The sequence below is a fragment of the Mobula hypostoma genome, chromosome 7, assembly GCF_963921235.1.
Source record: "Mobula hypostoma chromosome 7, sMobHyp1.1, whole genome shotgun sequence".
NCBI lineage: Eukaryota > Metazoa > Chordata > Chondrichthyes > Myliobatiformes > Myliobatidae > Mobula > Mobula hypostoma.
The window spans coordinates 142856410-142869998 of record NC_086103.1 but is presented as its reverse complement, the minus strand read 5'-3'; the positions used below and the strand labels follow the sequence as shown (position 1 = coordinate 142869998).

The following is a 13589-nucleotide window of genomic DNA, read 5'->3' as shown; positions in this document are numbered from 1 at the left end:
GCAGAATAGCTAATCCCACTGAATTATTTGAAAGGAATTTTGACCTGTTATCCTAAACAGCACAGTTGTAATTATTTTAGCATTCCCAGGAAATGACAAGTGACATCAAAATTTCCCAGATGCTTTTTAACACACAAAGCGCAAAAATTGCATTTTTTTTTATCAACGGCCTGTGATGGAGAACAAAACAAGTGAGGAGAGCTTTCGCTCCCACAGAACAATAACTAACAAGATCCATTTTGCTTTTCCTACGAATTTGCAGTAATGAGATCGGACGGCACTTTCATTATTTCTAAATCATGGACCGTCCGTTAAGCTTTTTGCAGAGCTGCACTTCTGCCATTGTTAATCTAATTCCTTTTGACATATTTTTGATTGTTCTATGTCGTTTTGCAATGGTAGATTGCACAGCTTAGTTTTTGCCAGTTCTACAAAAACTCAATCTATTCAAATTGTTAATTTTAACAAAGTTATAAATTAATGCATCGAGATGGCAAAGACAAGGTGCAGCTTCTGAGCTGAATAAGCAATCATTGAAAATTCTCCTTAAAGATGACATTGCATAGTATTTAGCCTGATGGAGGAAAAAGACTTCTGCCGTAGTATTATGTCAGTGTTGTCCCATCATTATTTCCATATCAATAGCAAAAATATGACAATGAACACAAGGATATTGAGAATTATATTCTTTTCCATTTATTTCATTGTAAGTGCATGTGGGTACAGTTGACCACACACTCATTATAAATGTGTATGTGTATACAAACACACACACACTCTCACACACACACACACACACACACACACACACACACACACACTCTCACTCCCTCACTCCTTGGAGGCCGTAAGGTGGTCAGATTTCTCCTGGTACTTCGGAAGAAATGTTACCAAGCTGGAAGCAAGTGAAGAAAATTTGCAATAAAACTAATAGAAAATAACCATATTCAGTCTGTGACTCCAAACCAAATTAACTCCAAACACTATATTCAATACATCTTACAAACAATGCCAGAATGGATCTCTTTTAGCATCAAACACCCACAACTTATTTTGTGACCTATATTTGTAATAAATATTATTTTATTATTTTTATATTAACACGATGCATCAGATCAACTCAGGCAACCATTTATATTTTGCATGGAGCAGTAAGAATAGATTCATAGCTTCGCAGGTGGGCAAAGAAACAACATCAGCATTGTCATATGATTGCAAAAAGCAATGCTCCCTCATTCCACAATGCAGGGATTTTCATTTTACCACCTGGTTAGAAATGCTAAGAGTGTCAAGGTGCTTTGAACATTTAGGTGCCCTTAAATGGGTGGGGAATTTAAAGAAGATTATAAGCATCAAGAGAAGCAAGACATAAACCTCCAGCCAGAACATATTCTGGTCTGAAACTGCCTAGCTCTGGATGATTACAAGAGAAAACCAATAATTAGGAATATTTTGAAAAATACTGCATTGTGATTTCTTTCAGAAGCTGAGTTCAGATGATGAATCCTATAAAGGCCATTTGATCTCATGCTTCCAAAATAACAACCCTGCCATTTCCTCGTCACAGCTCATCATTATCTCTTAAATAAGGCCAGTGTGCTGGCTTCCACCACACTTCCAGACAACTTCTGCAGCTGTTGATCATCTTCTTTCAAGGAAACATCTCCCAGTGCCTGGACCTGTGCACTCTTGTCCTGCTCTCCTGGACTATCTGGAAATATTGCTCTGAGTAAAGCTTATTTTTGTTACGCACTTCTAAATATCTTTTATATCAACTTCTTTCTGATTTTGTATGCCTCCTAATAGGAAACTAAGTAATTTTGACTGACTGAAGCTTTCACATAAGTTAATAAGTAATTTCTCTCTGCACACATTGGCCTTTTTCTATGGATAACAATTATGTTACTGGTGCTTAACTGGTTGCATTTTTTAAAAATAGATCTGGCCATGTAACAAAAGAATATTTCATCACGAAGTTGTAATGGTTAATTCATTAATTATTTGTCCAACTATAGCTCAGAAAAAGCTCAGCACACATAAAAAATTATGTCAAAATAATCAAATCAGAACCAGTCAAATCAAATTATATGGTATTTATATGCAGTTAATTACCAGTTGGCCTCTTTTGTTCAATTCTACAATGGAATAATTTCACAATGTTAATGGCAAATTTTTGAATTCAATTTAAATCAACAAAAGAAGTAAATCTTTTATCACAAAAAACCTAATATACAGTTCAGTGTGCCATAATAGAACTCTTTGTGGGGTCTAGTTCCACCGAGGGAACACATTCAACAATTAATACAGTCTCATTAATCAGAAAATTGTAAAAGGACATGTAGGAGGCAAATGCAAAGAAAATGATGCTCGGTTTTGCAATCTCAGAGGCATAATATCAAGAATCAATGATAAATTATACCTGATATCTCTGATATTGTGCCATTTTTATACTCCTGTTTGATGTGCATTAAGCTCAGAATATGTATAGTCTTTATTTATCGTTGATAATTAAGTCCCATCAGAGTAATAGCTCCAAGGAAAACAGAATATTGGTAACTGTAACATTGAGACCAAGACTGGCAGTTTCAGGTAGACAATTTCACACCACATATATTATAAAGAATCCTCTTAGGGATGACATCAAATGAAAGGATTCGGAGATCAGGTCCAAGGCTGTACATCACGGACTGACAGCAAGCTGAATTCTGCATGTGATGAAAGTCTGAAGGTTAAGAGGTACACATTCGGTCAATACCGAGCTTTCCTTTACAAGAGCTGCATTATTCATTTGCAGTTTGCTAACTCACCTCACTTTATCAGTCACAAACAGAAAGTAGCAGTAGCACCTGATCTCATTTTTTATCTTTCTTTCAGAAGCTTGACAGCAGAAGTCAACCCAGTCCAGTCGAGACTATGGATTGGTGCTTCAGGTCTCCCTTGTGGAATCCCTCTTTTCATAAGCTTCTCACATCTGATGCTGTTGAGTTGGGGGAACTGAGCCCTGGGGAGCTGCTGACTGCTTCACGGTTCTGCCAACCATCTCATCAGATTATGTGTCAATGCAAAGGTCTTTAAAGGTCATCAGAATCCTCCAACTTCAGACCTTACAGCCCTAGCCAGAAGCCTCACTTTAATTCTTGCCTCTGTGGGGGAGCTGCCTGTCCAGTCCAGCTGAGAAATAACACATATGACAAATGTGATGAGATGGTTGTAGTCTTGACCTGCAATGAGGCACAGACCATTTGGCAATGATTCATATGTGTGTATGATTGCCTTTATTTTCACTGGGATGACTTATTATGGTTGACGACTGTGAAATTATCCATCTGTCCATAAAAAACTGCTGCTTTTGAGCTCCAGCCCATTTTAATCAATGTTTTGCTCATAAAATTCAGAGGAAAATGTTAAAGCATGTCATTTCTGCCTTGTTAGAGGAACACCATAGATGTTAACTTGCGAGAAGCCAATGAATACAATCATTCACAATTCACATGCATGTAAAATGCTGCAGAAAGAACACGCTACTTGACTAATGTTTTAAAGTGATTTTCACGTTGATTTATCTACTTGACGTGTAAAATTATTTTAATACAAACATCTTGTGTTTTTATTGAAATAATGTATCCTCGATTTTACCAACACGGAGAGAATATTTTTAATCAAGAAATTAAAAGCTTAGAATGGCAGAGATATGATCAGCCATCAAAATGTCACTTTAAAGCATTACTTGAACAGCCACCTTCTGCTAGAAAGATTTGAAAAGACTGAGTATAAGTAATCTGCGTCTCGATTGTTTTCTCCACATTGTTTGAATTAACTTAAAGTGCTCATGGATTTGAAATCAAAATGGTGAGAATGTTGAAATGTTGACCTTTGACGAAGTTAGTAACAATACATTCAGTTTTGTCCTAGTAGTATTTTAGGAACATAAACTAATCCATAAACCATTGATTTAGTCAGGACACTGCCTCATAATTATAAAGAGCTCTGCCTTTTCATGCTATTATTCTGTGATCACTCAAACTATTGGGTCAACATAAAATATACATATCTATTATCATTTCAATACTTCAAAAACATATTAGAATTACCTCTAGTTATAAGATACAAGAGTGTGTATTTGTGAAATTCCATTATTTAAACTCTTGACATGCAAACTTCATTAGTGTTTATTGATGCCGGTTTAAAATGTAAATCCTCCCTAATGTTGAAATACAAGGTATAAACCTCCAGTCAGCATGAGCGTCCACTAACATGCCAATTGAGTTAGTGAAATTAATACATAACCTTAAAGTTTGTGGTCTTCAAAATACAATTTAGACATGTTCTATTATTTGTCATCTCTAAGTAGATGGAGCTAATGAAATGTGTGTTCCTACTAAACGTTCAGGTTTGACTTTGATGAAACATGTTATGGTATATTGCGCACTAAATAGGCGGCTGCTGAACACCACATGATAGAAGTGATAGCTGTTCTGTTGATCCCAGCAACGTTACTTCAAAGTGTACACTGCAGATTGCGGCTGAGGATTCTAATTTATGACTGTGGTGAGCCAATATGCTACAGGACTATGACATGAATGTTGTTTTCGCTAGCCGATGATTGCTTTATTTTCAAGCAGTTGTTTTCCAGCAGTCATTACAGAACTCTGCAGAATCTGTGAAATGAATGTAATAGTACACTGGTCACGCTGTGAACACAAACAATTAAAAACTGTTGTAAATATTAGACCTCTGGTTTCTGTTTTCATTAAAGGGACAGTAATCCTGTTGACATGTTTATACCACTTGTCAACCAGGAAGAAAAAAATGTGAAGGTTTCGGTGAAACAGTCAACATAGATTAATTGGTAATTTGTTTCATTCCTCTTTAAGAGATTGTGCATTATGCAGAGTAATGTGCAAAAGACCAAGGCATTTCCCCACAGTTACAAGATGCAGGGTACTCATCAGGCTTGACCAGAAGGCCATGAATTAAAGCACAACACCAAAAACTTAGTCTAGACCGCACTTTGTTGGAGGTGGCACCTTTCCCATCCATCCCTTTGAGGGAAATGGAAAAGATCCTACATATTATTAAAAGAGTGGTGGAATCTCAGTGTTTCCTGGCCCATATTTACACCTCGGGCAATACCAACTCAGCAAACTAACCGGGCATTAACTCTTTGCATTGGACAATGTGGAGGTGTTCACCTGCAATACAAATGTGCTTTAAAAGGTACTTCACTGTTTTTGAGATGCTTTGGAACATTCAGGCACCTGAGGGACCATGTGTAAAATTCAATGTATCACTTGTATCATTTCAAAATATTTCTGAAAAATGAGATAAAGAGACAAATAAAAGCAAATATTTATTTTGGTAATCATTGAAATGCTTTTACTTTCAAAAAAAAAAGTGGTCATAAAGTGCTTGGTGACTGCCACTGGATAAATAATGTATGCAGCACAGCGATGCATGGAACAATAAAATTTCAGATTATATCACTAGTCCATACAGATTGCACAACCTTTGGCAGGCTGAAGTGGGGCATTATAATTATCCCGAGTGTGTCAGGGAAACCAAGTGTTGTGCCAACACTCACCATCAGGGCAATGTGTGTAGAAGACCCACTTGAACAAGGTACTTGTGCAAAGCTGCTGTTGCAAAGGCAAAATACTGCAGATGTTGAGAATCTGAAATAAAAACAGAAAATGCTGCTCAGCAGGTCAGGCAGCATCAATGGAGAGAGAAACAAGAGTTAATGACTCAGGTTGATATCTTTCACTGGAGCTCATAAATTTCAAGATATTAGTGCCTAGAAATTCAATCACATTGCACTGTTTACTTTTCCCCTCAAAGTTATGGAAAAGAACATCCTTCCTTTGAGAATGAAATGCAATAATGACTATTCCATTTCACTCCAGAGATTTGTCCAGGCATTCAGAAGGAGTGAGTCACAATTGACCCCTGTTGTTGCCATTGTTCCTTTCTGGGATTGAAGAAGTTGGGCCACATTGTCTCAGCACTCCCTATTGTCAGGCTGCTACTGCTTCCAACACAACTCTTTCTGAACACTGCCTGCACTATCCTAACCCAATCCAGCACACTTCTAACATCACTCTACAATCCTTCAAGGCCCAAGAACTCAATCACACTGCCGATCCAGCAAGTTTTCCAACATCAGAATCCTTGGTCCTCCATCACTGAGGTCTTCTGATGCCCCCAACAACCACACAAGCCCTTTCATTAAACTGGGCCCAATTTTCAGCCATTCCTTCTTCCAACCATTCCCCGTTCCACCATATAACAGCCTTAAATCTCTTATCCCACCCTTCCACAGCAGCACACACTTTTATCTCCCACTAGACCCACAGCTGTAGAAGGGGTTGATGCCTCTACGCTCTTGAAGCCAGCCTGAGCACAGGCCCAAGTCCGGCAGCCACCTGACCCCTAGAAATGGTGATGGACCAGATTAATGGGCAGCTGTGTCATTGCTGAATTTTTGTAATATTCCTTCAATAAATTTACAACAGTGACATAGGTTAAATTTAAAAAGCAATGTTGTTCCTAATACATATTCATTGTGCTCACTCCCTCTAACAGTTACATTGACTGCACTTCTTCCTAGTCTACTTTTTGTTAGCTTAGTTCTTTTCCCAAATTTCATCAACTCCAATGTACCTGTCCACCTAAACCACCCCTGATAGTTATATTTTAAACACATCCTCCACTCTATTCAAATAATGAATGCTTTCTAGAGTGGTTGCCACTAATTCCAAAGGTATCTATTTCATATCTCATAGGTACTTGCATTCCTTCTACTATCAGAATTACACTTGGGTATCGTTCTATACCCCTGGCCCACTCTGAAATCACTCCCAGTACACCCTCACCTTCCCTGACAATCTGAAAAAATCTATCCTCTGCCCTTGAACAAGTTCCATTCCACAATACTGTGGTCCACAAAGTCTTGCCAAATGCCAATAACTTATATTTTGGGAACTTGCCATTTCCAACAAAAGAGAATATAATCCTCTGTCCATAAAATTCTTTGCATTACCATCAAAAATTTCTATCAGCATTCTCAGATTGACTATTGACTCAACTGGACCAATCATCTAAATAGTAAAGCATTATAGAGGCAGAGTAACTCAACTCTTGGTAGTGCAAGGATGTCCTACTGTCTATAAAACACCACTTGCCTGAACCCATGCATTTCAAACAATCAAGTGACCTGCTAGATTGTCACTCCATCCATCAGTTCAAAATTCACTCTACCCACCACCAATGCATTGTGTACCCACAAAATGCACCGCAGTTTCTGGTCCAGGCTATTCCAATGCACTTCCCAAATCCATGACCAAAAAAGACAAGAACAGCAGGGCATGGGGACATAACCATGGTTCCCCTCCCCTCCCAAGTTACACACCATCCTGCCTTGGAACTACCTGGTCTAAATCCCGGAATTCTCTACCCCACGGTACAGAAGAAGTAGCTACATTAGAAGGACTGTAGTGGTTCAACAAGGTGGCTCAGTGGCATCTCCCCAAGGACATTTAGCAATGAACAATATTTTCTGGCCTAACCAGTTACATCCACATCGCTGACTAAATGGATAAAATTATTGCATTTCATTCAGCTTAATACATACTGTACTATTCACAGCTCATGATATAAACTCCAGACTCTGGAGATTAAACACGGCTGCCTTATTTGCATAATATCGATATTCAAAGTGCGAGCTGACACTATGTTTGCATTAGTTCCCAGTCTATCCTCTTTGCTCTCTTCCAATGGATCTCAAAATAAACACAAAGAAATATGCCAACTTTCAGTTAGGCATTTTGTATCCTTCAACAGTTTGTGATCCCATTATTCACATCCCTTTCAGAGATTATTTTTCTGTTTCTTGACCCATTACCACCTCTTTTGCTTTTCACCATTTCCTCTTTGTTGTTTAAACTTTCCTGATTTCCAGTCTGTAATGGCGCATCTGTTTCGATTTCCTGCTCTTTTCATCTTTCTCAACTTGTTTTTGCTGAAAACTTGTTATATCTTGAAACAGTTTAAATGAAAAGTCATTGATCTGAAACTTTACTTCTGCCTCTACAGATGCTGCTTGATCTAGCTTAAGATAATTTTTAAAAATTCATTCACGGGATGTGGACATCCCTGACAGTGTTTACCAAGAACGCAGATAACATGCTCAACAAGACTGGTGGGCCTGGAGCCAATGTAGATCAGACAGAATAAAGGCAGCAAGTTTCCTTTTCTGAAGGGGATTAGCGTACCCGATGAGACTTTACAACAAACCAATAGTTTCATAGGTTGCTATTATTTGAGACTAGATTGTTATATGAAAATTGTAAATTCATAAATTACTAGAATTTAAGTACCCCTGGTATCCACTGACCCATGTCTCCTGAACTCTGACTGCTAGCTCAACTATTGAACTATCATACACCAAGTCTGTTGCTACCTTTAGATTCATATAAACAATATTTTCCTACTATTGAAGGTTAAGAAGAAGAAATCTACTGTCTTTGTGCCTTCTTATTAATGGTAAGCAGTCAGTTCTAGAACCCAACCCACCTTTGTTACATACCTAATTGGCCTCTATCCCAACCTCACCCTCTTGAACTGACCTTCCTTGACCATGTCCAACACCACCCAGTTCTGCAAAAATTTTCAGCAGTGCTCCATTACCTTCAAACTTGCATAAACCAAGATATCTGTGTTTGGTGTCCATCCTTCAGCTCTTCCGATACTATGCTGTGTATATCCTAAACTTGCAGAACTCTCTCTCTCCGCTATTCTGTCTCTCCTCACTGATCTGCTGTAAATCCCAGTTCTTTAGTGCCTCAGATTTTAAATATCCTGCCCATGGCTTCACCATCTCCTTACCTTTTCTTCAATTTTTACCACCAATTCTCCTTTCCTCTGACATGGCTTTTGCAAGAGATTCATTTGACATACCACCTTTCACCCTCAAATGGACAAAGCTAATAACAAGAAGTATTTTTGATTCACAATATCCAAAGATGGAAGAAACAATTCAGTTTCTCAATGTTCTGATGCCACTGTTCACCAGGATACATACTTATGGTTTCCTACATAGCTTAGATTCTTCTCAGTTAGGTGTATTGTATAGAAAAGGCAGAATTGGTTTTCCCACAGGATATAAAGACCACTGGATGGGCCACCAGCAGATTATAATTTCAATAATTGTGAGCACAAGTCAGAATAGAGAGGCAGAACTGGATATTACCCGGGAAAAAAAAGACCAAAGTACAGCTAAATTATTGAGTTTGAATAATGCATTGAAATGTTGAAAAGTGACTTTAACATTTGGATTTGCATATTTTGGCATTTTTTTGACCAAGTCCATAGAAGTTCACTTCAAAATCAGACCTCCAACAGGAAAAAGAATGTTGCATTTATGAGAAACCCCAGCCAATAACAAGAGTGGTAACAATCTCAACTCTTCTCCGTGCAGATGAACTTTGCCAAGTCACAATGGCTTCAATCCATCTGAGTTGGTCAGTTTTCTTCACAGTAAAGGGACTAGGTGGAAGGCCACGCTAAAAGTAAATGCAAAGCCCACAGCTTTCTATGAATCATACTTCACAAGTAAGTCTTGGATAATGTTAAGAGATGGCATAAAGAATGTAAGGTCTACTAACTTGTAGAGTATATGAAAATAAGCAAATACTATAAAGTCAGAAATGAGGAGATGAAAACTGGATTTAAACAAAATGCAGTTTCATTTTGAATCTGCTAAAAATCACATTCTGTTCAAGTAAGTGCATTTGAAAAGTGGGGTTCGTGGCAAGCTAAACAAGTTGTCCGAAATAACTGACCCTTACCTACATATTTAAACATTTTCATTCATCTGATATACTTGGATAGTCCAATATTAATTTATTAATTAAATTACATACTTAATTAGGTGTGCTGTGTTATGCAATAATACACACCTACCAGCCAATCACATTTCAGGAAATCAAACCATGGCATTATATAATAAATGCTTAGATATGGCAGATACATCAACAAAGTTCAGAATAAAATATATTTGTTATACATTACTATTATCTTTTACAACTCTTAGTTCATCAAGCTTGTGTCACTACTTTAGCCCCAAAGGTAAAAGAACATTTGCATTCCTCCCACTACTCAGAACAGCCTGGTATAAAAGAGCTTTTCAGAGCAATACTCATTTAACTGCCTACAAGTGGTCAAATTAACAAGGCTTGCATTAACCCTGCTGCGTCCTCACGTGTTGCAGATAGACCCAAAGCATACAGATTGTAATTGTAGTGCATTATTATCAGAAAACCACTCCATTTGATGGTCATCTGGATGTGTGACTTGCCTGCTGCTTGTCTTCCCCCTCCCTGTTATATTTAATTATAAATGACTGAAAGAATTTGAATCCATGATATGTTGGAGTATTGCCAACTTAAAGCCAATATGATGTTGAATATGGACTTTATTTGCAAATTCATTGATCAGATCCTGAAGGAAGGGACCAAATTGTTCTTACAATTTGTAAAAACTGCAGCATAAAAAACAAAAGTTTCCATGGATTGGGTAACAATCATATGAGATGCTCAGTGCAAAACAGTGTCAAGACATAGGTGAAATGAAAAGAAAAAGAAATTAAATACAATATGCTTCTGGTGCACCTCATAAAATATGCCGTCCCGTTCTTCAACTACATCAGTCCCCACCGTTGAAATTCCCTCCCTAAATCTTTCTGCTTCTCTATTCTCTCTGATGAGATGCTCTTTAAAATCTATCTTTTTGATAGGGGTCTAATCACATTCATTATTCCTCAGGATCAAGTTTTGTTGATAACATTTCCCCAAATATGCCTTGGGATATATGATTAAGAAAAGGCCATTGAATAAATATAAAGTGTTCTAATGGGAAATCAAAGGGGTACTGCCAGTAGCTGTAGCTAAACAAACACTAAAACCAAAGACACCTGAAAGATAAACATTCCAGGAGCTATGATCATCAATGGTCTATCTTGCTCATTCTTATATCTCTTGGACTGTACCACTCTGGAATGCTATAACATTTAAACAATTTTATAAGGTGTACAGATAGTTAATGGACGAGGATCCAGTGAAAATTACCTCAGGAACGTTAATGCTTTCTCTTGATAAATGTCCAGAACAGTTTGGGAATGGTCAATAGTTATAACTTCTGCGTTGTAACTCTGGTTATAAGTATATTCTTTGAAGAAAGTGAGGGGTGCAGCCTTATTGCAGAGGCACTGTCAAAGTCAAGAAAGTATTTCTTTTCAAAGCTACTGGTGCATTTTAGTCTTTAAACATTTTAGATCAACTTATTCCATTGAAGGTACTTTTTTGTCAAATTTCATTTCTGTAACCAAATAGAAGCCATTGCTGTACCAATTTAATTTTGGCAGACAGAGGCAAAGGCTTGGGCACCGTATTGCCAGCAAGTTCTTCCAGGTATCACTTGAAATGTCATTGTCTGCATCTCTTAAATGTTACTTCTACCACCGTGGAAATGAATTCTTGAAAAAAAATCGAGCTAATATATCACATGGTTGTAGTTGCTCAGAGCCAATATTCAGAAAGGCTGTAAAATATGTTTTTGCACAAAGAATAAAAAAAACACAAGAATTTTCAGCATTCCCTCCAAGGCTACAGAAAAGTTCACACATTTCTAGTCCAGAAGATGACCTTTTTCAGTAAAACTATGTTAAGAATGATGCTGTAATATTTATTATAAAAAAGGATTTCTTTTCTTTAAACTTTTTGTCTATTACTCAGCTTTTAGTTTAAGGAGTTTTCCAATTTCTTGATAAATATAACACATAAAAGGAACACTGGTCCTGAGAACACTTGACTGTGAATACAGACTGGGATATTTTACTACCAAACTCTGCTATAAAACTGCAGGCTTTTGGTAATAAATCAAACAACAGCAGCAGTTGTCTTTCTTTTTGAGATGAAGGATAAGCCCAGAGCTGTGAAACTGCATCTGACAGAACTGGATATAAAAGAGACAAAGGAGAAATCTGAAGACCCAACTTTAACTTTAATCGACGGGGTGGAGAGGGCAGAGGACAGGGAGACAGTCAGGAAACAAGCAGTCAAAAAAATGATCCTCAATATAATGAGTGCTGTTCATAGTGTTACAATAGACTGGGCACAAATGAGATTGTCACTTTCCGAACAGAGGGGTTACTGGAATCCTTTTATATCCATGCACCTTTACATTAACTCACATGAACTTACCATAGGTTCATAGTGGCCACTGGCATTTTTACACTTACAAAGCCTAAAGCTTCCGAAATGCCTATCTGGCCTGTACATATTTCATTAAAAATAAACTCTATATAATAAATAAATATATAAAATAAATATAATGTTGCCTTTGGAATTTCTATAAATAAATTTAACTTTTTTGTTTTCTTTACTAAGAGGTCTTTGCTTAAAGCCCTAAGGGGTAGTACCATTGAGCTGGTAGAGGAATTGTCTGTTTCTCTTTTTATCTAAATCACTTTTTACGTACGCTTGCGTCCTCCATGCCATTATTAATGCAGTGTGAGCTTGAGCTTTGTCACCAGCCCATATCCCGATGAATCAAAGTATGGCAGCTATGCTGATACACAACAAAATAGAACTGATCAAAAAAATTTAAAGCGTGTCCCATCCTGGAGCATGCATCAGGCCATCTTTCTCCTTGGCATTTCAATATATTCCTCCCTCTTACACATTTTTTTTCAACCAAGCAAGTGGGCACAGGCTCACCTCTGAGAGGACAAACTGTAAGTGCAGTACAAAATCAGCGTGTCCCATCCAAGCCTCCATACACAATGCATGCGACAAAGTTTGGCAACAGTAGAGCTGATGTGATGACACAGCTAATCGTTTAGAACCCACCACATGAACCCATTATAGTGGTTGCTTTTCAGTGGTCCAAAGTAAAGGATTGTCTTCATCAACTTTGGCTTAAAACATCCTTGTATAGTTCAGGTACTTTGTCAGGGTCCACGGGTCTAGGTAAAAAATGAGTGAACTTTTGATGCCTTTTAGTCCTAGTCCCTTCCCTTGGGCTTCCATCTTTGTTTAATGCAACAAAGTACCGTCTTCCAGTGTCCGCATGCTTATAAAGATTCGAGGAGTAGGTATTATACCAGTTTTCTTCAAACTGCTCCCGGAAAACACACTCTGCAGTCAATTTCTCCTGCAAGATGATAGAAAAGTTAAAAAAAAAATTAAAACCAAGGAAAAACTCAGCTTTTATTCAATTATCATCCTCGTAGCAGATTATATGCTGATTATAAATATCATCAGATTTTCATGTCATTGAAATTATTGGGATAAAAATCTGGCAAATACTCTAAGACTGAGGTCTCTGGAAAATGAATCCCACAATTTGCAAGAATATATTAAAAAAAAATCCATCAAACATTCTTTTGCTGGAAACAAATAGCATACTTTCATTAAAATATTTCCTAAGGTGTCAAACAACTTGAGACAACAGCATATCTGAAGAAGCACTGTGCTTTACATTGTTTTCATCGAACTGGTTGTAGGGCCCAGCTGCTTCCACTTCTCTCTTGA

General features: G+C 37.5%; 1 protein-coding gene across 4 annotated transcripts in view; it reads right to left on the bottom strand.

Moving 5' to 3' along the window:
• Window positions 1-5586: 5586 nt before the first annotated feature.
• Window positions 5587-13589, bottom strand: part of LOC134349027 (fibroblast growth factor 9) — a 73930-nt gene continuing 65927 nt past the window's right edge. For 3 of the 4 annotated variants that reach the window (XM_063052871.1, XM_063052872.1, XM_063052874.1), the window contains exon 4: window positions 9866-13209. In XM_063052871.1, the coding sequence (XP_062908941.1) occupies window positions 12964-13209 (246 nt within the window). In that variant the 3' untranslated portion in view covers window positions 9866-12963. Of the gene's footprint in view, window positions 5673-9865; window positions 13210-13589 lie in introns of those variants that run through there. The other variant, XR_010018563.1, reaches the window with a different exon arrangement.